General features: G+C 31.6%; 1 protein-coding gene across 2 annotated transcripts; it reads right to left on the minus strand.

Moving 5' to 3' along the window:
• Positions 1-32: 32 nt before the first annotated feature.
• Positions 33-22,856, minus strand: LOC130632517 (N-alpha-acetyltransferase 35, NatC auxiliary subunit-like). Of its 2 annotated transcripts, none has more exons than XM_057444481.1 (29): positions 21,861-22,856; positions 16,109-16,158; positions 14,918-14,980; positions 14,752-14,785; positions 14,316-14,427; positions 14,120-14,194; positions 13,299-13,391; positions 13,146-13,220; positions 12,318-12,384; positions 11,957-12,000; positions 11,651-11,689; positions 11,371-11,454; positions 10,873-10,978; positions 10,677-10,768; positions 10,158-10,244; positions 9,736-9,795; positions 9,379-9,482; positions 9,041-9,104; positions 8,511-8,609; positions 8,353-8,406; positions 7,358-7,482; positions 6,688-6,770; positions 5,903-5,941; positions 5,187-5,281; positions 4,668-4,733; positions 4,137-4,247; positions 992-1,075; positions 655-735; positions 33-524 (listed from the first exon to the last, which is right to left on the minus strand). In XM_057444481.1, exons 2-29 carry the CDS (start codon positions 16,125-16,127, stop codon positions 465-467), a joined length of 2,115 nt encoding a protein of 704 aa, XP_057300464.1. In that variant the 5' UTR covers positions 16,128-16,158; positions 21,861-22,856; the 3' UTR covers positions 33-464. The 2 variants fall into 2 exon arrangements, with proteins under 2 accessions (XP_057300464.1, XP_057300463.1); XM_057444480.1 differs by lacking the exon at positions 21,861-22,856 and adding an exon at positions 17,295-17,701.
• Between the last annotated feature and the right edge of the window lie 585 nt (positions 22,857-23,441).

The following is a 23,441-nucleotide window of genomic DNA, read 5'->3' on the forward strand; positions in this document are numbered from 1 at the left end:
ATAAAAGGTTTTTGTTTAAAAAACGACACTGGTAAAGTGAACATAAATTTTGTTACTAAGAAATATAAAGACGTACTAAACAATAATTTACAAGTTCAGCCTATGATACAGAAGTCAGCTATAATTCAATCGCACCAGCCTTTCGTATGACTTTATGCGCATTTCTTTTCGGCTGTTGCGCAATCCGTTATTACGACAGCAGTTTTATGCAAAATAAAAGGTTTTTGTTTAAAAAACGACACTGGTAAAGTGAACATAAATTTTGTTACTAAGAAATATAAAGACGTACTAAACAATAATTTACAAGTTCAGCCTATGATACAGAAGTCAGCTATAATTCAATCGCACCAGCCTTTCGTATGACTTTATGCGCATTTCTTTTCGGCTGTTGCGCAATCCGTTATTACGACAGCAGTTTTATCAGTGGGTAACTTTGATGACAATACGTAACAACACAAACATTATCACGACAGTTTTATAAGTGGGTAACTTTGGTGAACACTAAAATCCCATTCTGGACTTTTCTGAAAAACAAACAAAACGCATAAAAATACAATTTACTAATTGTATAGTTGACGTCATATAATAAAACAGGCCAAATGTATTCTCCATTTACGGAGAAAAACAAGGGTAGACAATGAAAGCTCAACAAACCTTTGAATCTTGCTTGTGTCCAGAAGCAGCCAGTTTCATTACAATAAAATTCGTTTTCGCTACTTTCATTAAATGTACGCCCTAAGATTGAAAAAATGGTTCTATATCACATTCACGCATTTTGAACGTGTCAAAATGGGATGCCGCGTATTTTCTTTTGGGGCGCCACTAGACAAATTTGGGATTTTTCCCAGTTTCTGAAACGCAGAACAAAAGGATCGTCACGAAATTAGCTGCTATATATTTCGTTTCAGTTGGTCACGCAGATTTCGGTCTCGCAACATGGAAATAAATCTAAACTCGGGGCCTCCACACTACCAATTCTCCATACACATACCTCTTCATCAACTTGTTCAATATATTGCAAAGATTTCATAGCTCTTTCAAAATGTAATTTAGCTTCTGTATACAAATCTTTACTCTAAAAACCAAAATGCATATACATACGCAAGACTAATTCAGCCACAAGGTCTAATATTTCGAGAGCGAGGTGTTTTAAAGATGGTGCCTATAATTGATTTCCGCCGCGTAAGGCGGAATCTTTAAAATCGCCTTGGAAGATAGAGAGATAGGGACCACCTATAGCCCGGACGCGCGGTGTTCAGAATAAAGTATTTTACCCCGGGCCTGGCAGTTGTTTAATTTCTTAAAAGCCAATAGAAATGCTACTCAGAAAAAAAAAATAAAAATAGAGATGCGTTATTTGATTTTTTAGCCAATAGGATCTCAGATTGTCAGAACCTGATTTCGTGGCTTCCTGTGATGCTTTGTCTCGAAGTTCTTCAAGTTTCAGGTCCCACAGGCCAAAGTTACTTGTCCAAAAAAATCGGTTCCCGTTCCACTTGATATATTTGAAACTCCATATAAATGTTTTGCAAAACAGGATGTTTGGTCGATGAGACTTCTCAGGTAAAAAAATGCTGTATGTTTTAAGCTTCCTATTTAAGCTAGGCAATTTCCCTAGCATTTCTGTCCAACTATAAAATGGCCTTCCTTATATGTAGTTAAGGATCAAACCCATTACCTGACTTAACTGTTTGGGAACCAAAACTGATGATTAATAGCCTAAAAGGTGCAGTAGTTTTCAGGAAAGTTTGACCAATTTAAGCTCATGCAGCTAGCTAGCTACAGACTGTATTGTAAATAAAGTTTCACATAAAGGATGTAAAATAAGTGTTTTCTTATATTTACCATGACCATCGTTAAAATGCAGCATCGGCAGCAGATCAGAATTACAAACTTTGACAGGCAAATCTACAGTGCATTTTTCTGATAATATTCTTCATGAACTTTATAAAAAGGGCTTTGTACTTTTGTATTAAGATAACAAGTCCTTTATTAATTGCTATTTTGTTTTGTATACAAATATTCAAAAAACATTTTTCTCAAATTTGAATCCTAAATCGAACATTTTTTCTTATATATTTTGGCCTATGGACTACATTGTGTTACATTGTGTTACAAGCAAAACATTTTGCTCCATAAAAAAACCTGACATACGAGCTTAATTTGTATGTAAGTGTGTCGTAACTTACATAAATGAGGTTATGAATAAAAATTCTCCCTGATGTGCACAAAAACATGTGAATGCAGCTTTAAAAAAGCATCAATATACTGTACATATTTACTCTATTATCCAGCTTCCCTGTTATTCAAGTAATCCTGCCTTTTTGCCATGGATTGTAAAAAATATTTTCAAAATTAGCATACACTATCGTGGAAGAAATTTTTGTGGAACTTTTTTTTGCAGAACTTTGGGCCAAATCTGCAAAAATGTTCCACAGAAATTTTAGAAATCAGTCAAACATCGGTTCTAAAAAATTATTCTGCAAAATTTTCCATTTCAGCTAGCCGCAACAATTAAAAAATTTTTTATTTCTTCATACTTTGATTTCTTTAGGATCTAAATTATTGAGTTCTATGTTGCTCATTTGTAAATGCCCTAACTTCTGAATACTATGTTAGACAAAATACTATTTTGCCTCTGCTAAAATAACTGAACTTAAGGCACCCAAAAATTAATACTGCACATTTTGCGTATATTCTGCAAATTGAAGCATTTTTGTCATCCACAAAAATAAGTTTCAGGAAAATTTATTGTGCAAATAATTTGTACCCTTGGCAAGTTTAGTCTCTTACAACAATTTTGAATGCATATTGAAATTGAAAAAAAAAGTTATAAAGGTAGTTGCATTGCTTATAGCCTGGAAAAGATTTGAGGTAGGTGTTTATACTTTTTATGCCAAATTTTGTTAAAAACTTGCTAAGTTTTGCTAAAAACAATACTACACTCAGGTTTTTTACCCAAAAATAATTCAACACATCCAGCCTATATATCCTACAATATAGGATTCCTGCTAAACCCACCTTTATTTGTAGGCTAAAACACTAATCCTGTGGTAAAGTAATAATAGACTAGAGTAAATATGGTATTCTTGGTCACTGTTGAATATAACATTTTAGGGATGCTTTTACGCAGGTTTAGGAACTTTCAAAAAAATTTAAATATTTATGAAACTGCCAAAATTTGTCTTTGAACACGCAGGTATTCTTTTTGGAAAGACAGACATCACAAATATTTGGCGTTTCACAGTATCACCTGATTTTTTTTATCAAAACTTCATAAAATGGTGAACAATGTTATTTTATCTTGCATTTATACCTGTCATCTTTAAATATATAGGGCACAGAACAATTTCACATTAATGTGCTAAGATTATTTTTTAGGTCAGCCATAATCTAACACAGCCATCATCAGCATTTCCAAAACATGTTGACAGAGTAAACTGCAAACATTAAATTGTGAAAAATGAACCATCAATAAAACTAATGTATATTTATATAATTTATTCTCGTCTTATTTTGGTTAATAGTATTTACTTCACATTATTTTTCTGGGAAACTAGACGTCTATGGTTCTTTTATGATTTTAAAGAATTTGTATCATGAAATTTTTAGAACTTTCTAGGTAGATCCCAAGTTTTTATACTTTTTTATAACTATCTAAAAATCTGTATAAATCTGTTTATCTGTATTTATCTGGATATTTTTGTTATTTATTCAGATGTAATTAAATTGAAGTATATATAAATTGCGTTATTTGTCGCCCATATTTAATACTTTTCAGACCAGGTTACTTTAACCCCCTTTTTATATAAGAACAATGTTATAAGAACATGAGCCTTAGACTCAAAACCCCAGACTCAAATCATTGTTTTTACAACTAAAACTACTCAAGAAATGGATTAGTCAAAAAGCCTCAAAAAGCGGTTAAGTCACATAGTTTCGCGCAATTATTCAATCATTTATCCTGTTTTTAAATTGGAAATCTCAGCCTTGGGTCGACCATTGAACGTTTTGCTCTGTGGAAAGTTTTTCTTGACAAGGCGGAAATCTTCAAGCCTTGAGGCTTCTTGTTTTTTATTAAATCGCGAACGTGCAAAGATGAAAAACGACGGGCGTAGTTATAACAACAAACTTACAGAACGATACTCTTGACCTGGTGGACTTGTTATGTCTTTATAATCTTTGTAAGAAGCAGATTGATGGGTATCTATCGCTTGGAATGCTTGGAAGCGATGATCGAAACGAATCTAAAAAAAAAATTAACCAGTTTATTAATTTCGTTCATCGTTAAGCACGGGTCAGCTTAACGCCGAACAAACGGCCGGGTCAATCTGATCGGCCGTTACACATTTCTACAGGGACAAATGAAAACGCGTTAATAATCAAATTTTAAGTTTTGCATTCATTGGTAAACGAACCCTTTCCAACAGTAGGCGAAAGAAGAGCTAGCAATTCATAAGTGCAAAAAACATTGCTTTATCAACAATTACTTTTTGGGTTTTTGTGAAATTAACGTTTGGTATTTCCATGGTGAAACAAAGATTAAAAAATTTGCGGGAATAACTTTCGCGGTTTAGGGGAAAATCCAGGTTTCGTATACCTGAATAGTATGTACAAAAATCTAAATATTTATGGATAAAATATAACTGTAGTAAAACACTCCATACCTTTTCACTATCAAAGAATGGTTCTGGATGACGTATCTTTCCATCTAAGTTGAAACCTTCATAAGCCTGAATAAGAAGAATGAATAAGAAGAGTTTTAAATGCTATAACGTATTTCTTTCGTAAGTTAAATTATAATATTGAAGAAGAACTACTTCGTTCATCACTAACATACTGCCAAGAAGTGAGCGGGATTCGATCAGCGGTCCCCAGAACTGGGAGCCGCAGACGAACCCACTACACTACGTGCGGCAATATGTAAGTGATGAACTTAGATAGTTTATCTGGATGGTGTGCATACATAGGTGAATATTTATCATAGCACATCCGTATTTCATTCTCAACAGAGGATGCTGTTGAGAATGAAAACTATAAGGTTGTAAAAAAAGTTAGACTCTAATCGGCGGAGAGTTATGTTAAGTAACTGATTGGCTCTGTTCGTACATGATTTGCCTTATAAGTAAAAAGTTTTTCAACTATTGTACGGTAAATAACTTTTACATTAACTTCGAAGGCAGTACCTTTAAATTTCCTAAACATAAATCCTTCATTCCGTTAAATAACAAACGTAAACTTTTGTGTTCTTTTATCTGTTCGGAACAAGCCGTTAAGATCTCTATAAAATAAAAATGATATATGTAGTACACATGAAATACAGTAACCCGTTTTTTTTACCATTTACGAATTTATTTTCGGGAATAGCCAAATTAGCAAAATTGTGTATTAGCGAAAAATATTATTTAAGATATCATTTGCGAAAATTAATACCCACAAAAAGTACACAAGAAATTGTAAAAAAGCATTAAATTTTATTTAGCAAAATAAAAAAATAAAAAAAGCTTTTTTAGCCGCGTTATATTGGCGATAAATCAAAATTTGATAAAGCGATAGCGAGGTTTTGTTGTGAATGTTCAGGCGATGGGTAAATTATCGCCCATTTAAGGCGAGGAAATATCTCCAATTTTGTAAGTGTAGAAAACTATCGTATAAAAAATGAAAAAGAATAGAGGTAGATATAACTTTTACGGCGTTCGTTCGAGTTCGTTGTGTCTGGTAATGCGAATGGTCCTGTCAATAAATCATGAAACGCCTTAGCTGAGATTAATTGTCTTAGCTGCCTTAGCTTTTTTCTGACATTTTGATAATATTATAACAAATCTCAACACTCTATTAATGAAACTTTAAAAACATATTTCAAATAAAGTACACCAATCAAGTGTTGTTTTTTTTCACAAACCTTTTCTTTTTTTCTTCTCTTTTTTCCCACATTTTTTATCTAAAAACAAAGAAACCCAATTTTTTAAGTACAACACAATATATATACTGCTGCTATTATTTCTTTTTCTCTTTAATAATACCCGTATTTTGTCTGTGTGTCCGCGAAAGCCGTGTCCCGTAACGGAAACACGAAATTTTTAAAAAGTGCACCAATACCAAATGCGATATATTTTTGTCCACTTTGTTGCGACGGGTAAATTTGAAGGACGGGCGCCCCCTTGGATTTTTCCACGGGCTAACGACTAGTGTATTACTAATACCCGCTTGTGCGCAAGAAAAAAGCCGTACACACGAAATATCAAGTAAGACATATTTTTAGTTACTTTAGACGAGCGAATTCCGTTGATCTTTTCCATAATAAACGACTACTCTCTTTTCTATATTAATAACACTCGTATTGTCTGTTTTGCACATGAAAAAAGTAGTGGTACAGAAAACACAAAATGCGATATATAAAGGACGTGCGGACTATAAGAATAACTGTATTTTGTGTGGTTAAAATGGCTTTGCACAGCTTAATGTCTGATTCTTGCGGAGTAATTCAATAAATTCATGCTAACAGGCGAACAACGATGCACAAAATAATCACGTACGAGGGGCATTTTTCTATGAGCTAACAACATCATTTAAAACGAAAATACAATAAATTATGCTAAATGTATCTAAGGGTACTAATTAATAGCCGTAACTAATAAACCAGTAATGCTGAGTAATTTTAATACAAGATACATTAAGCCATCTTACCAACATACTGCTCTTGTATACCAAGTAAACTTTCTGCCCTGTGTAAACAGTTGTTTGCCCAACCAAATAAATAATCCAAATACCTGTACAATTAAAAAATATATTACTAAACAACTGACTACTAAATTAATAACAATTTAATTGACAGCGAAATCGACGCAGCTATACTGTCATCAAAATTTCGAACTTTCGTGGACAGCTACGTCACAATCAACCTTCAAGTGTCACGTCATTCAACTGAGCGCATTGATTAAAAAAGTGTTCTTTTTTATATGTCATTTTTTTTTACATTGCTTTCTATCGTATTTGTTTCATATTAACTTTTCTAAGTCCACCATAAACGTTTTTTTTATAAGCAACCAGTTTATAAGCAACTCTACCAAAATTCGTTAAAAAAATTTAAGACACTTCTAGCATATGTATAGTATATGCAGCTTTTTTGCGCAAGTTTCATGTACACATAGTGTCAAATAGGTATAAATTGATTTGTAGTATAGACAGGATTTAAAAAAATGTTAAACTAGTATTTTTTTTAGGATCGGCTTAAAACATTTTGTGTTTAATGCAAACTAAGGTTAACTTTTGTATTATTCACACTTTTTTAACCAAAATAGTACGTTGAAAGTGAATTAATTTATAAAAATATGTGTAGGAAAAAAACATTACGTACCAGTAAACATAATGAAATTCGTGAGGATTGAATAATTCTAACTCGAAGCCAAGAAGAATGTGTTGTATCATAAGAAATAGTGAGTGGTACAAAACCCATGATTCAAAACATGCAAGATGTTGTCTCTAAAAATTAAAGTAATTTGATTGTGGAAATTTTCCGCCGATGCAACATTTTAAACACATTTACAAACATTAAGTCGCGAATTTTTATAAGATCATCGATTTACAAACACAAAAAGATTTTTCTTCAATACGCAAAATCCCGCCTAGAATAGGCTACTTTCAGACAATACACAAAATTAATGCTTTCTTAATTTCGCGAAAGAATTTGCACTTTAAGTAAATAGTTTTCCTATAAATATTAACAGAAGACGCGTATCTCTGTTTTGGGCTCTGACCCAGTTTCTTTACTTCTGTAAACGAAACAAGTACAACAAACACGAGAAGTATGTTGAGTAAACAATTGTAAAAATAAAAATTCAATGACCGAGATATTTTATTTTTTTATTAAAATTTAAAAAAGTTATTAAAATATTCTGCAGTCATTTACCAAATGGCTTAAAAAAAATCCAGGTTCAAATTTCATAGAATTAAGTATAAGAGTCAAGTAGAGTTTGAAATTAGCGAAATTTAAGATCTGTAATAGGTGTGAACTTGGTAAACAACAAAATCATGGATATTTTTCTCCCTCTCTACAAGTTGACCTATTTAAGCTTACCCTAGAAAACTGAAGCTTTTAATGATGATTTCACTACCTTCATATTCCCTGCGAAGGAGTACAATATTTACTGAGATAACTACTTGTGTCACTACAAGAAAGCAGTGTAACAAAATCTAACCACCATGTACTTATGTTCTCTACGAAGGAGTACAATATCCACTGTCATGAGTATGCATGCAACTAGAAAGCAGTCTAACAAAATGTTACCGCCACAGCCTTTATGTTCTCGACGAAGGAATGCTCTGCTTGGTTGATATGTTAACTCATCTTACCTTAGAGTCAATAGCTTGCAACATATGATGAAGTTCTTGGTCAGCTTTATCTGCCTGAGAAAAAAAAACTTATCGTGAGATATGCAAGAAGTATACATAGACATATTATCCAATATTTTTATGCACACAACATGACAAAAACAGATATAACAAGATACCTCAGCTTGAAGTTCTCCTAATTCTTCCAACAGGTTTCCAAGTTTTTCTCTTTGACGAGCTCTGTTGTGACCATAAGCTTCAATCAAATTAGTGATAGACTAATAAAAACAACACAGAAATATATCACACACTTTAAGCATGTAACTATACACAGAAATATATACACCTACAATATCATTGCTAAATTAGATAATTCAATTTTTATAGTGATGTGACACTATAAGCCTTGAAGGTACCTTTTCACAACAAGCAATCAACCTCCTTTTGAAGTAAAATAAATGTTCAGAATACACGTAAATATAGAAATAATCGAAAGCTAAACATGTGCTTAGAACAACTTCCTATTTTATTGGCATTTAATTTTAGGAGTTTTTTTTATCTAATAAAATGCAAGTGTAAATCTTAAATCTTGTCAAGTTCGAATATCATGCTTCCAAGCAACTGCGAGGCTGAAACCAAAATTTAAAATGGGATAGCCACATAATTTTTACATGAATTTTTCACTTGCTAATGAATTCTCATTGCATACCTTAACAGATTTCGAAATGAAATCATTGACAACATTTTTGGCTTCTACAGATGTCAGTGGTGATCTAGAGAAATGTTAATAATTTGATGACATTAAGCTAATTAATCAAACAGAGTTATACGACCTAGGATGTAAGGGTTTTAAACATTTTAGTCAACACCAAAATATCAATAACACTAGACAACAAAAAACACTATAATCCACATGCAGGTGTTTCATTAAGGTATCTACATTTTCATATTGGTGTAATTTTGACACGACGCATTTAAAAGATGAAATTTGAGATTTAGCGGAGAAACCAAATAGATAAGGAACAAAAGATATTTAAAATCACTCACAATTCAGCAACAGCTGGTGTCCCATTAAATAACTTAATTGACTCGCGTATCATATCAGATAAAGCATATTTACCAAACACACGGTTATTTGAGTAAATAATCAACTAAAAAAGAGAAAAAACATGAAGATATAGGTTTTGAACCATGGCTGTTTTTAAGTGTTCCACTGATGTTACACTACTTAAAGTTAATGTCATGACAGCATGACAGTTACTGATACAGAACTTTGACAGAAAATGAAAATACAAAAAAACGGTTTCATGTTTTAGATACATCTTAACGGTCACAGATCAGATAATAAGTTAGACAATCCACACAAATTCTACGTAACACAATTATTTTTTAAGAATGACCAACCTGCAGTAATGATCTGGAAAGTACACAAGGAACTCGCTTACTAAAGTCATACAGAAACTCCTAAATGTAAACAATCACTGTAACAAGTAAATTGTCGAGAGCCTAAAATGTTACATCGCCACAAAATTTTATTCCTTTTTATGAAGCACATATTTTAAAAGAAAATCATTTTTTGGGTTTAGGGTGCATGTTTCTTCACTTTAAAACAGTTTTTCTGAAAATTTTATAAAGCTTGAACCTTATTCTGTACCTTTAAAGTACTTTTTAACAAGAGTTTAGTCAAGTTATAATTTACCATTTTTCCTCAAACATTTCGCATTAGCAGTCGAAAGCATATTCTCAGCCTAATGTTTCTTGAAATGTTTCTTATAAAAAATGTAAATTCGAGACAAACATTGAAACAACAAAAACTTGCTACGTACCAGTATCATATGAAGGGTATGACACTCTGTGATTACGGTGCATATTTTTTTCAATCGGTTAATAAGAGCTTCCATGTATTCAAATGTCTAAACATAGATAAAAAGATGTTAATGGTAGAACAAAAAATGTAAAAAAATAGGAAAGCATCGAGATGCAGTACTTTATAATACCTCCCTATTTCTTTCCATACTTAAAATAGCGTATAACAGAAAGTCAATGTTTTTGCTTGCTAGTACGGTATACAACTGGTATATCTCAGAAAAAAGAACAGAAATGCAAAACGAATAAAAGTTTAGTTCGATATAATTGAGCTCTAATTATATGTCAAATTATTATATGACAAATTATAAATTATATGTCAAACTTTGTACAATTATTAAGCTAAACCCTGCACTTTATAAAGCCAGAAAATTTGCACTTAAAAAACAGGACAAAATATCAATGAACTATATGATCTCCCTTATAATGTCCCCTCTCCTTTAGAACATGTTTTTTTAGGTGGCTACATATTAGCTAACCTTATCACGCTGAAATATTTCTGCTTGTCGTGGAAAAGAGGGCGGTAAAAGACGTTGGTTGACCAAAACATCAAAACCTGGCATGTAGTAATCTAAAAAAAATGTTTCATAACTTGAAGTGGATTTCTTTAAAATAAGTTGAAGCTTTGTTTTTAAGAGTTTTACCAGGTTAACAGACGAAAAACAACCAACACACCTTTTGTATGATCAGAGATTAGCCCAAGACATACTGTTTGTTTTATTTCATTCATAGAAGACAATGCAATGTCTAACAGATCCTGACATTTGCTTATTTCACCAAGCTAAAAAAGAAAATGAATACAGCTATTGTGTTTGACGTTCAGCGCTTTAATAGATGCAGTGTTGCACCTTGAAAGAAAACATATTTCAGAAGAAGGTTGTGCAGAACTTATTTTTGCAGGTGGTCCCAAAATGCTTTACATTTTTGTAGATAGTTACATTAGCTTTTGTAGATGCTCAACGACTTAAAGAAGTGTAAAGAAAAGAAACATTTTACAGTAAATATTGCTCCAGATATAAGAAATACATTTTTTAAAAATTAAGATAGGCTATGCGAACTTTTTGGAGAAGTCATTTTTGATAATTTGGACTAAATTCTCAATTGATTAATTTCCTAAAAATTAATATGTTATAAAAGGTACTAGTACACAAGTGTGATGGATAATGCACTAACCTCAGATTTTTCAAAAGACAACAATGTGCAATAAAACGATCGCCAAAATTTCAAACGAATCTTGATAGCTTTACACTTTTTTGTCTAGAAAAAAACAAAATACGCAAGTATATATTTAAAATCACATAAATGGTATTTTTATGGTTGTTCTTAACGTATCCTCTTTCTCTTATTAATTTTGTTTTTGTTCCTTTTATTCAATACTGCTATCTTGTGTCTTGGGAAAGACGCATTTAAAGAACCTGAAAGAAAGATAAATTTACACAAACATGTATCGTACCTGCTGGGCTGAAGTCTCATCCTCATTCGCCTGGTAAACCTGAAAATAATCATAGAGTTTAGGGAGAGTACATTTTATTCACCAAATTTTTCATTTTATGTTCTGTCCAATTCAAATTAAAGGCGGATAACTGCCAACACAACACAAATCAAAGAGATATAATTTTTAAATTGAAAAACAGGGATTGAAAAACAATGCCACAAGCGTAAAGTTTCAATAATTAAATTCTTTTTTAAAATATTAAAATAAGATTGCAGAAATAAATCTCAAATGTTCAAGAATTAATGTTTTAAAAGTATACCATACCTTAACCCTTTTTGTTATTTCATCTTCAGCTTCGCGTAACATACCTAATCCAGAAGCAAATGGATCAGAAGATATTCAACTATGTCCAAATTTAGTCTCACTTAACTTTATGTACATCCAAAAAAAATCAGCTTTTTTATTATTTCTTCATTATTTCGTCACACTTGTTATATTTGTGGAAGCACTCTTCTTAATATCACACATCAAAGCAATTCATCATAAAAGATAACTCGTGTAAGTTTGGCAGTATTATAATTATTTTACTTGTCTTTGCTTCTTATAAATCCTGAAACACACAGGAAAGGACAGTTGTGTGTGTGACGTGTGAATACTTTTATGTTTTAAAAACTTGAATACAAACCGGATACTCTTAGCTCAGTCACATCAGTAGCAAGCTTAAAACCATACGTCATTGGTTGAAAATCTTCCTAAAATCACAGGGGATTTAAAAGTCAAAAAAGTATTGGCACACAGATTGCGTATATCTTGTAAAGACATTTTCGCGCATAGTGTGTACTCTTTTCGTATTTTTAATTTTTCTAATTTAATTTGATCTTTATTTGAAAATAAAGAAATTGTAAAAAAAAAAGAAAGACAAAATGTACATGGTCAATAGCAAGCATTTAAATGTCGTACAAAAAAAAACATATTGCAAATGCTCAAATATTTTCTACTTTATCCAGTTTCCTGGATAATCATATTTTGTATCACCAATCTTTTTTATATCACTAATGCACAAAAATTTACCTGCCACTACTCGCAGCTACCATTTTGGGCGCATAGACAGAAAGGTGAGTATTTTTAATATAGAATGTGTCCAAGTAAACAAATAGACATATGATGAAAAATAAATGTAGACATAATCCTGCTTCAATTAAATTTATGGGGTTAAAATTCTATAATTTTCCACCTATTTTTTACTTTTCGCTTGTATTTAAGAAAGTTAGTATCTGCTCCAGAGGTTAAATGACTGTAGTGAATTTAAACTGACATCATTAATAGGCATATCTTAAGGTTTAAACACACATTTATTAGAAGCCCTAACGTTGTGCTTTTAAATAAAGTCTTTAAGGTCACAGTTGATGTGACTAGACTAGACCTGAATGCAACAAGTGTTTTTCTCGAAGGGAAAGGGAGCACAATTCCTTTAGCAGTCACAGGCTAGTGTTAATCAAAAAGTTCAACTTACCTCTTCAAACACTTTAGCCTTGGTACAGACTGTTCTTATTATATCTACCATTTTTAAAATTGCAATACACATGGCCTAACAAGATATAAAATAAAAAGCATTATGATACAACAGTAACTTGTTTTTTTTCATGAAAAAATTATAAATGTGTACCTTTAACACAACATCTTCCAAAACATAAGGATCATGGCAGTACATGCAAGTAAAAACAGATTGCACAAGAGACTGACCATCCAGCCAAGCTACCTGTTATAAAAATAAAAGAGATACATGTTCTAGCTTACATTTACTTATTTCTTTATTAGACATAATTTTTTTTAGCCACACAGTCTTGAACATATTATTGACCAGTCATTTTAATAATGACATTTACAAAGTAGATTGTATTTTTTGCAATGTTTTCTTAACCACGTCAAAATATCACCTATTAAACCGTTCTGTAATTTACTTTAAGTTTAACTTTACGTTCAAAACAATAGTGCAACAAAAAGAAGTATATTAAAATTAGTGAAGCCATTGCAATGCAATTTCCAGTGCAAGGCTAAATAACTTAGAAACAGATGGAAATAACTAAGGTGATCTCCTGTGTGAATAACTAGGGACCAAAATGGGTCCAATTGCCAAAGGTGGGTCAACCCACCTGTTCTGGATCAGACAGGTTGTCATTAAATAACCCTTAAACCCCAATATCTCTCCAACTGTCAAGTAGTAAGCATTATCCACTTATTATGTGACTCTTCTATATTTTCAATTATTCTTTTTGCTAATTTATTGATCGAAGTTAGAAGAAAGCTATTTAAGGTATTAAAATTTATCTTTATATATTAACTCCAACAATTAATATGTGACCATCCTTTTTGCATCAAAAGGTTTTCTTAATATACTCAAAATTCAATGAGTATGTGTTTGCCTTAACAAAAAGGTAAACTTTTGATTTAAGAAAAGCTTGTAAAATTTTTTTTTAAAATACTTACAAAACATGCTGCTATCTCATCTATAATTCCTAATACTTCTTCCTCTGAAAAATCTTTGATTTTGACCTTTCCCTCCTATAGCGAAAGGTGTATTTAAAAGTATATAAAACGATACATAATTTGTGGGGTGTTAAAATAAAACCTGAAAGTGTGCTTTTTGACATTAAAAGAAAGAAATCTTTATGTTTCATCTTACCTGTATAGCTTCAGGCAATTGTATGACTTTTCGCTTTCTGTTACATATCATTCCAGCATCCATTTTAGGGTCCATTATTTCAATGGCAGACATGGCTTCAAACAAACCAAATCTATAAAACAGGAAATTGAAACTGAACCAATATGTCGGAATAATGCAACTTTTTAATTCTGTAGTGATAAAATTATCTCGAAATAATTTTAAAATTTAAAGATTGCAAATCTAACAAGTTTGCAAAAGTTATGTGGTGAAGATATATTCGTTGTTAATACATTTAGTTGCTAAACATGGTTTACAAAGAATATTTGGATTACAGCTTATCAGTTAAATGCCAATGTAAAGTTAGATCAAGTTAGTTTATAGTTCGGCAATACTGAATTCTAAAGGATGCCGTTATATCAAACTATGACTATAAAAATATTCATACAAAACTTACAAATTATCATGAACCAACTCTCCAAGTTTAAGATCTAAAGACAAAATTTTACCACTCAGGAATGCTTATTATATCAAACTTACTTTATTTATTAGCAGCCTTTTCTACACACATAAAAAAATAAGTCAAAAACTAGATATTTTTCAAAAATAAGTAAAACAATCACCTTCACTACACTTCCAAAATTTCTCTTTGACATCTACCCAATTGTATACAGGCTGCTGGCGAGCTATACAGGAATAAAAAATCTTATATACCTTTTAAATGTCAGACTGTGAAGGTAAGTGTAAGTGTTTGGATTAGGCAGCAAAATCTCAATTACCAATTTTTTAAAATCAATTTTTAAAAATCAATTTTTTAGTGATAATTGGTTGAACGCACAATATTGAGAATAAAACATAAAGTAGCCTTTTAATTTAAGCAGATATGGCCAGGAAGGGGCAAATAATCAAGTTACAAATATTAAAAAATGACGACATATTAGCGCTGGAAGAAACGTGGTTAATGGACAAAACATTTTGTCGTAAGGTACGCAAGAACGAAAATATATGGCACTTGTAACGTTATTTAGCTTCGAAAATGAAACTTATTAGGTTAAGTAATAATTTAATATAATGTATTAAACAATTAATGATATAATTAATAGTTAAAGGTATGAATATGCAGAGAGTTCTTTAAAAAGTTCTGCTTGTAATTAGTATGACTTTTTTTGTACTGAACGTCATTGGGTAAGTTTTAGAAACAGTGTGACTGGTAAAGCTGTTGAGCTTTTTTTGTTCTTCTTAATTTTAAACCAAGAATCAGAGGTAATGCTCTATGTTGGCCTAAAACCAACCTGTATGCTACCTAGTAAAAGTAAAAAAACCAACCTGTATGCTACCTAGTAAAAGAAAAGTTTTCTGGACTGTATATTTACAGCTTTTGTAACAAGAAAAATGTTTTTTTCCTTAGGACTTTTTTGGTAAGTGCTTGAAAGCTGTTCCCTATTAAAAACTAGTTTTAAAAAAGAGCTAGGAAATTAATCTAAGAATTTGTATATTTTTAAAAAAATACAGATGTTTTTAATAAGATTTTGGATTTAGTAGTCTCACAATTATGCATGACATTTTGAACTAGCTGAGTGAGGTGTTATATTTAGCAGCTTTTTTATGGCAGGGTTAGGATAGGGTTAAGTAGGTTTTTTGTCATTTTGGTGTTTTAAACTTCTTACATAAATTTTAATAATATGGCCAGTTGGAGCTGTCATAATTTTATACAATTAGCAGCCGTTTTAACTTAAAAACAACAAGAGTCCTGTACAACTCTCCAAGCTCTTTTGTAATCAACTTGTTGATACAGAAAGTTACACATAACTTACCTTCCCTTTTTAAAGACATTATGAATTTCTTGTAACAACTATTCTTGCACCTAAAATTAAAATTAGGATCATGACATTAAAACACAAAAATATTGACCAAGTTGCTTCAAACTATTATTAAAAAAAACAGTACTGTAATATTGAGCATCATGAATATCCATTGTGAACGTTATCTTAACAACATTACTATTGTGATATTTGTGATCTTTATGCATTTTTATTAAAGCAGAACTTTTGAGCCCTTAAAATTAACGTTGTAAAGCATATGAAAACAACTGAAGTATTTCCCGATATTATTTTAGAAAATTAAAGAAAAAATCTATTTTGGCTTTGTTATTTTGATTAGCTTGCGGTCTTTTATTCACTTTATACATTTTTTAAATTAAACTATTTTTTTACAATTAATTCAAGTGGGCTATATATAGTAAACAAAATTTTAGTAGCAATTTTAAAGACATAATTTTACGTAAAAAAATATGTCATATTGTGATGTGAATGTGTGAATTGATTGATAAAAAATAATCTTTGTTAATAATAAAAATATCTTTTTTGGATGATAATGTTCCATATGACGGAAGGAAATTTCTTATACATAATAAATTGTTAAAACCATTAAAACAGGATGGGAGTAGACAAAGACCTCGTCGTAGATCGTTTAAAAACCATCAGACTGGGTCATAAAAGGCAAAAACATTGAATTAGTTCATTTAAAAACCATAAAACGAGATCGTAGAAAGCAAAAACATTGCCTTAGAGCGTCTAAAAACCATAAAAGGTGATTGTAAAAAGCAAAACATTGTTGTAGCTACATACTTAAAAAAAATCAAATAGAGATTGTAATTGAAACATTGATGTGGATCGTTTAAAAACCCCTCTGGCACATATTCAGAAGCCGTCTCCTAAACCTTTAATTCAGCTGAGACTGAGAGAGTCCCTAGCTCAAACTCTCTGTTCTTGTGTTTGGGATTCACAAGTATAAACGTCCTCCACTTATCTCCAACACATAAAAATTAATAATTTTCGTTAAGAAACATGCATTACTTGCCGTTTTAAACATCTTTAACATGTTTTATATTCCAGAAGTTGTGCACAATAAATTAAAAAAAAAAAATTACTTTTAACGGTCTAAATCATTACGAACATTTGATTTAAAGAAACGAAAAAAATATTTCTATTTTAAACACACCATGACAGATCATTGAAATGAATGTGAACATCACAATCCAATATAAACATTATGAACCATTATGACCATTATCTTATCTTCTGACCCCGATCTTAAAATTTTAATCGCGATGCTACTGAAAAAAGTTTAAATAGTGAAGATCACAATAGTATCGTAAATTGTGCGTTTTGTTCATGATACAGTACAGTCTGAATGTAATCTACCGCGGACGCGAAACTCGCAAGAATAGTTACACAGAACAATAGCTTTTGCTTTTTTAAGAAAATAATTGCCCCGCTGATAAACAATGACCCCACGCGATCAATTGTTTAATCACAATAGGTTGCAAGATCAATTTTAGCAATCTATTTTGCGCGAACTCTTTTGAAAATTTTAATTGCAGTAATTAAGCGTATTTTTTAGAAGTTTTTTAAAAGTTTATAAACGAAAAGCGGTGATAGAAATGTTTTTTTAGATCGCATTTTAAAAGTTTAAAAACGAAAAGCGGCAATAGAAATGTTTTTTTAGATCGAATTTTAAAAGTTTAAAAACGAAAAGCGACGATAGAAATGCTTTTTTAGATCGCTTTTTAAAAGTTTAAAAACGAAAAGCAGCAATAGAAATGTTTTTTTAGATCGCTTTTTGAAAGTTCAAAAACTAATAGCAGCGATAGAAATGTTTTTTTAGATCGCTTTTTAAAAGTTTAAAATCGAAAAGAGGTGATAGAAAGATTTTTTTAATCGCATTTTAAAAGTTTAAAAACGAAAAGGGGCATTTAATAGTTGTGAACAATGCTTCTCGTATGTTTCCTAGATTAAACGCGCTGGAACTTTTTTAAGTAATTAAATCAACAACACATTCATAATACATTCTTGCGCAATGTATTATAAAACTTCGCGAAAGATTTTATTATTTAATTACTTCATGCTAATACTTAAGGGAATAGCTTATCAATACATTTACACAATGTATCTCGCTATTAGAAAAAATATAATTGCTCCGATATTTCTTTGTGAGCGCATTGTTTTTTAACACGCAAATATAAACTCGCAAAACGCTCAAGAGATTTAATTATAACAAAAGACAAACGGCTGCTGTCCTCCACGCAAAGGTGTGATATTAGCGTGTACGCGGTAGATTACATTCAGACTGTACTGTACGTTCTCACAACGTTAGGTTCCATTCCAGTACTGCAAATTAAAATGTGAAAAAAACCTAAAAATTGTCTTGAGAAAACTTTTCAATTTCAAATATATATTGCAAAAGATTTTTTTTTTTGTAAAAATCTTTCAATTTGCTGATTCACAAAAGTTCATCCAAGAACTTTAGTAAGTTTTTAGATCTGATTAAAGGATTCTGCACTACGATTTCAGTTTATTCAGAATTTTAAACAAATTGCCTTAAAAACTGCAAAGTGAAATATAATTGATGTTGGAAAATAAATATAATATCAATATAAACATAGCAATGAATTTTTTTGTTGACTTCTTTTTATAATACGTTGCTTTGTAACCCAAGGTAAAAACTAAATAAAAAATACGTGTTGGTTTGATTGTGTGTAAACAAAAGTAAAATAGCATAAATTTTGTGTCAAAAGCTTAAATCGAAATCTTAGCTGGACAATCTCGGGGGTGGGTTGATTTGTGAGTGGCCGACTTAGTATTCAGACTTGTAGCTACATTTAAAGCTGACCTCATACTAAAAAAAGTTAGTTTCATATAAAAGAGCTTTAAAAAGTTGTCCATGAATTTGTTTACCTTTTGGTAAACTTATTCATTCAAATATGTACAAAATATAACACCTCAAAAAACCCGTAACCCTAAATACACAAGGGTTTTTTTAGGGCTATGATGATAGGCTTTTTCAAATGGCATCAAAGTTATATGGCACACTTAGAGTATGTCATCAAAGAAACAAAATGGCAGCAAAATGTTTCCGCTGATGTCATCACTTTTAATTTAATCCCACCAGAAGCTTAAAATTTGGCCAAAATATCACTATCTGCTTAAAATTAAATTACTTTAGTTCTGAAAAAAATTTTAACATCCTGTTAAAAGCTTTTTGTAGCCAAATAAATATTATTTTACATATTTTTGTTTTTTAACTGTGCTCAAAAGTTTAGATATTTATAAACATAAAAAATAAAAAAATGTTGTTTTTTTGTATATAAATGTTTTTTTCTTATCTCGCTAAAAAGTTCTAATTCTTCTTAGAAATATATGTTTTTTTTCATAACGCTAAAAAGTTTTGTTTAGGTAAATATTTAAAAAAAACTAATGCTACTACTTTTTAAAACTTTTAGTAACATTTCTTTATCAACGAAACATATTTTTTAACATACAAAACTTTTAAAAGTTCAAGGTTTAACAACGCAAATGGAAAAACCCTACGCTCAGGACTTTTCCTTTCATGATAAGATTTCGAAAACAAATTAAATTTCAATACCGAAAAAAATCTAAAAATCTCATTGTGAGAACATTTTGTTTTTGCGATGCAATCTAAAAAAGCTTTTCTATTGCCGTTCTTCGTTCCTAAATTTTAAAAAAGGATTCTAATGAACCTTTTCTATTGCCTTTCTTCATTCTTAAACTTTTAAAATGTGACCTAAAAAACATTTTGATCGCTGCTCTTTGTTGCTAACTTTTAAAATGCAATCTAATGAAGCTTTTCTAAAACGAAAAGACTAAAAACTCTTCGTAACTAGTTGTATGCATAGAAAAAGATATAACTTTTCTTTCATGTGCAGAACAATAACATTTGCATACGCGTTTACTAAATCGGAGATATATACTTTAACAAATAAATTTATGTGACAGTAAAAGATGTTTGTGTGCTGAAACAATAGAGACGCGAAGACGAATTTGGTTTTGTTGCAGGGTGTGGCACTACAGTTGCAATATTTTTACTCAGACAGCTTCAGGAAAAGTATTTAGGAAAGAGAAAGAATCTCTATTTCGCCTTTGTAGATTTAGAGAAAGCTTTTGATAGAGTGCCACGTAAAGTTATTTGGTGGGCTATGAGAAAATTAGGTGTGGATGAGTGGCTAGTTACGATGGTACAGTCTATGTACAGCAATGCTAGAAGTCGTGTCAGGATTAACGATTCACTTAGTGATGAATTTAGTGTAAAAGTTAGTGTACTTCAGGGTTCTGTACTTAGTCCTTTGTTGTTTATTCTAGTCTTAGAAGCTCTGTCGATGGAGTTCAGAACAGGTTGTCCATGGGAGTTATTGTATGCAGATGATTTGGTTCTCATAGCAGAGTCGATGGAAGAATTAGTTGAAAAGTTTGAGAAGTGGAAGAAAGGACTAGAAGAGAAAGGGCTAAAGGTAAACACAGCAAAGTCTAAAGTCATGATTAGTAGCATTGCAGCCAAGTGTGACCTTGTAGTTGGAAAGTGGCCTTGTGGAGTTTGCAGGAAAGGGGTTGGTAGTAACTCAATTTTGTCAGACTTGCAAGCATTGGGTACATAAGAAGTGCAGTAGTATTAGTGGAAGGTTAAGAGCTGACATTCAGTTTGTATGCAAGTGTTGCAAAGGTGAGATTATAGAGAATGAAGTATTTCCAGCTTTAATGATGTACACAGTGGCTCGCTAGAGATAGTTGAGAACTTCTGTTACTTAGGTGATATGTTGGGCAGTTAAGGGGGTGTTGGAAGAAGTGTTACTTGCAGGATAGGGTCTGCTTGGAAAAAGTTCAGAGAGTTACTTCCTTTGTTGACTAGCAGAGCCCTGTCAATTAAGGTAAAAGGTAGGTTGTATGAGGCCTGTGTAAGAAGTGTTATGTTGTACGGTAGTGAGGAGACATGGGCAGTGAAGCAGGAAGATCTTGACCGTTTAGAAAGGAATGATATGAGAATGGTTAGGTGGATGTGTAACGCCAGTCTGAGAGACAGAAAGAGTTCAGATGAGCTAAGAAGCAGAAGTCTCCGTAGAATTAAAGATTAAAGGTTATAAGGACAGACTTGATACAGAGGAAGTTGAGTTTAGATCTAACACAGTCTAGATCAGATTGGAAGAGGGTCATTAATATACCCCGTCCAACCCATGCTAGCATGGAAAACAGACATTAAGCCAAGAATGATGATGAGAATGATAAAGGGTAATTAAATTTTGAAACATTTTTTGTGTTAAACCCTTAGCAGCCGTGGTAATTATAAAAGACAATAAGCCACACAAAAATTTCATGGGATCGTTAAATCTTACGTGTGGGGCATGAACCCTATTGTTTTTCTGTTTTTGACATGCAAAAATAAATTGTGTATTTAACAAGGGATATATAATAAAAACGAAAGTTCTGACGCTACTGAAAGCTTGTGTAAAGGTAATAACTATCGTGCGCATGTAACATCACATTCAGGAGGTACTGTAATCTGAAAAAAAAAGAAATCAGGTTTATTAATGTGTAAACTTCGCAGGATGATTCCCTGTTGATGTAACAAAGTTTTGTTGTAAGTTAAAGATAATCCTAATTTTTTTTTTAAGCCAAACAATTCCTATTTTATAAGAACTCATATAAGCGACTAATTATACTGTATGCATAGTTATGTGCAGTTATAGAACTTATAGTACTTATAGCGTATACCAACCAAATTATGTGAACGTCTTATTCCTTTACTTCACCTTTCTCACGTAACTATCTCTTTTCACTGTCAACAATGGATGGCTATGGCATGGCAACCTGAGTCTTACGTCTATGATGTACCATATTACCATTTTCACTAGTAAACATTTTAAGCTAAGGTTTTAATTTTGATCTAATTTTTCTTTTATAATTTTGCTAATAGTTTTTTATTCTATAATGTTTTTATTGTTATTAAACAATAAACTATTTTAACCTATCTGTTTAAAAATATATATAACTAGTCGATAAGGCCCGTGGAAAAATCCACTTAGGCAGGATAACAGAGAAAAACAACCGTCATTTAAATTTTGATGACGTCAGCAGAGACATGTCAGAACACAAAATGTTTTTTTTCAGAAATGTGTATGCCTGTTGCCTTCATCGTATAGATCTTGAAACGCTGAGCAAGAAAATGTATAGGATCATGTACTTTTGACAAACGGTTGCAGAGATATTAGGGTTTAAAGGTTTTTTAATGACGTCATCAACCCGTCCATTCCGAAACGGATTCGGGGACCCAGGTTTGGGAAAATTACCCAAATTGGTCCTAGGTGGTCCCTAGTTACCCACGCGGTGAAAAATCATTGACGTCACCACCTCGTTTCCAAGTTATTTGGCCTCAAAGTTTTAGGTGCACTGTAATGGCTTCATTAATTTAATATAGGATATTGATGTTAAAGTTGTGTTATTTTCGTCGCGTCGTAACGTCAGAAAATTTAACATATTAGACATGCATTTTTCGGCAACATCAAAGGAAAATGACGATATCAACTTTGCCTGTTACAGACACACAGACACACTCTCCGTATTATTATAAGAGATGATATTTACAAAGTGGTCCCAGTGGAAAGAATTGTAATTGTTGTCTAAATGCAAAGTCATTTTTCTGGGCATGCCACTAAAGATATTCATTTATTATTATTATTATTATTATTATTATTATTATTATTATTATTACTAACACCAAAATTTGTACACTTGTTTACAGCCTAAACATCACATGGGTAGATCACAGATGAGAACATTTTTTGCGCAGTGGTGTTATCACATTTTAATCTATTGTTATTTTTGTAATCTTTTATTAACTAGACAGGTTGGAAAATTTTTTTGCACTAATTTTTTTTATCATTACGTGTGCCTTCCTCCACAGATCCCCTTTGGTAATTCGCTTTACCAAATTTTCCTAATGGTACGTCTCTATTTCGAGCACCATCTGAAACAAGTTACCAAGTATTGCAACCATTTTAATAGTTAAAAAGACTTTAGAGATTCCAATAGATTTCACATTAGAACATCACGGAATTAGAACGTAAATCAGAAATAGAACATCTTGGTGATATTTTTTGGCTAGACCCTGCACAAACGCCCAGTTTGTTCACCGTCATTTTTGCAAAGTTGTTTCTGTGGATGGGTTATATTCAAAACCATGGAGTTGTGTGGTGAGTGGGAGTTACCAAATCATTCCTAGAGATGTGACACCTCTACCTAAAAATAAAGTTTCGAATGGACTAGTCCATGGCTCACCGCCTGCATTATTTTGCCGGTC

This window comes from Hydractinia symbiolongicarpus, chromosome 1 (genome assembly GCF_029227915.1).
Source record: "Hydractinia symbiolongicarpus strain clone_291-10 chromosome 1, HSymV2.1, whole genome shotgun sequence".
Lineage (NCBI taxonomy): Eukaryota > Metazoa > Cnidaria > Hydrozoa > Anthoathecata > Hydractiniidae > Hydractinia > Hydractinia symbiolongicarpus.

Bases quoted from the DNA above. Each gene is read 5' to 3' on its own strand.
- LOC130632517 (XM_057444480.1), bottom strand. From the start codon at position 17,344: ATGTTTATATTGGATTGTGATGTTCACATTCATTTCAATGATCTGTCA. The intron at 9,796-10,157 runs GTACGTAGCAAG...GTTTACATTTAG, and splicing joins ATACCCTTCATATGATACTG to GAGTTTCTGTATGACTTTAG. The intron at 525-654 runs GTTTGTTGAGCT...TTTGTTTTTCAG, and splicing joins GACACAAGCAAGATTCAAAG to AAAAGTCCAGAATGGGATTT.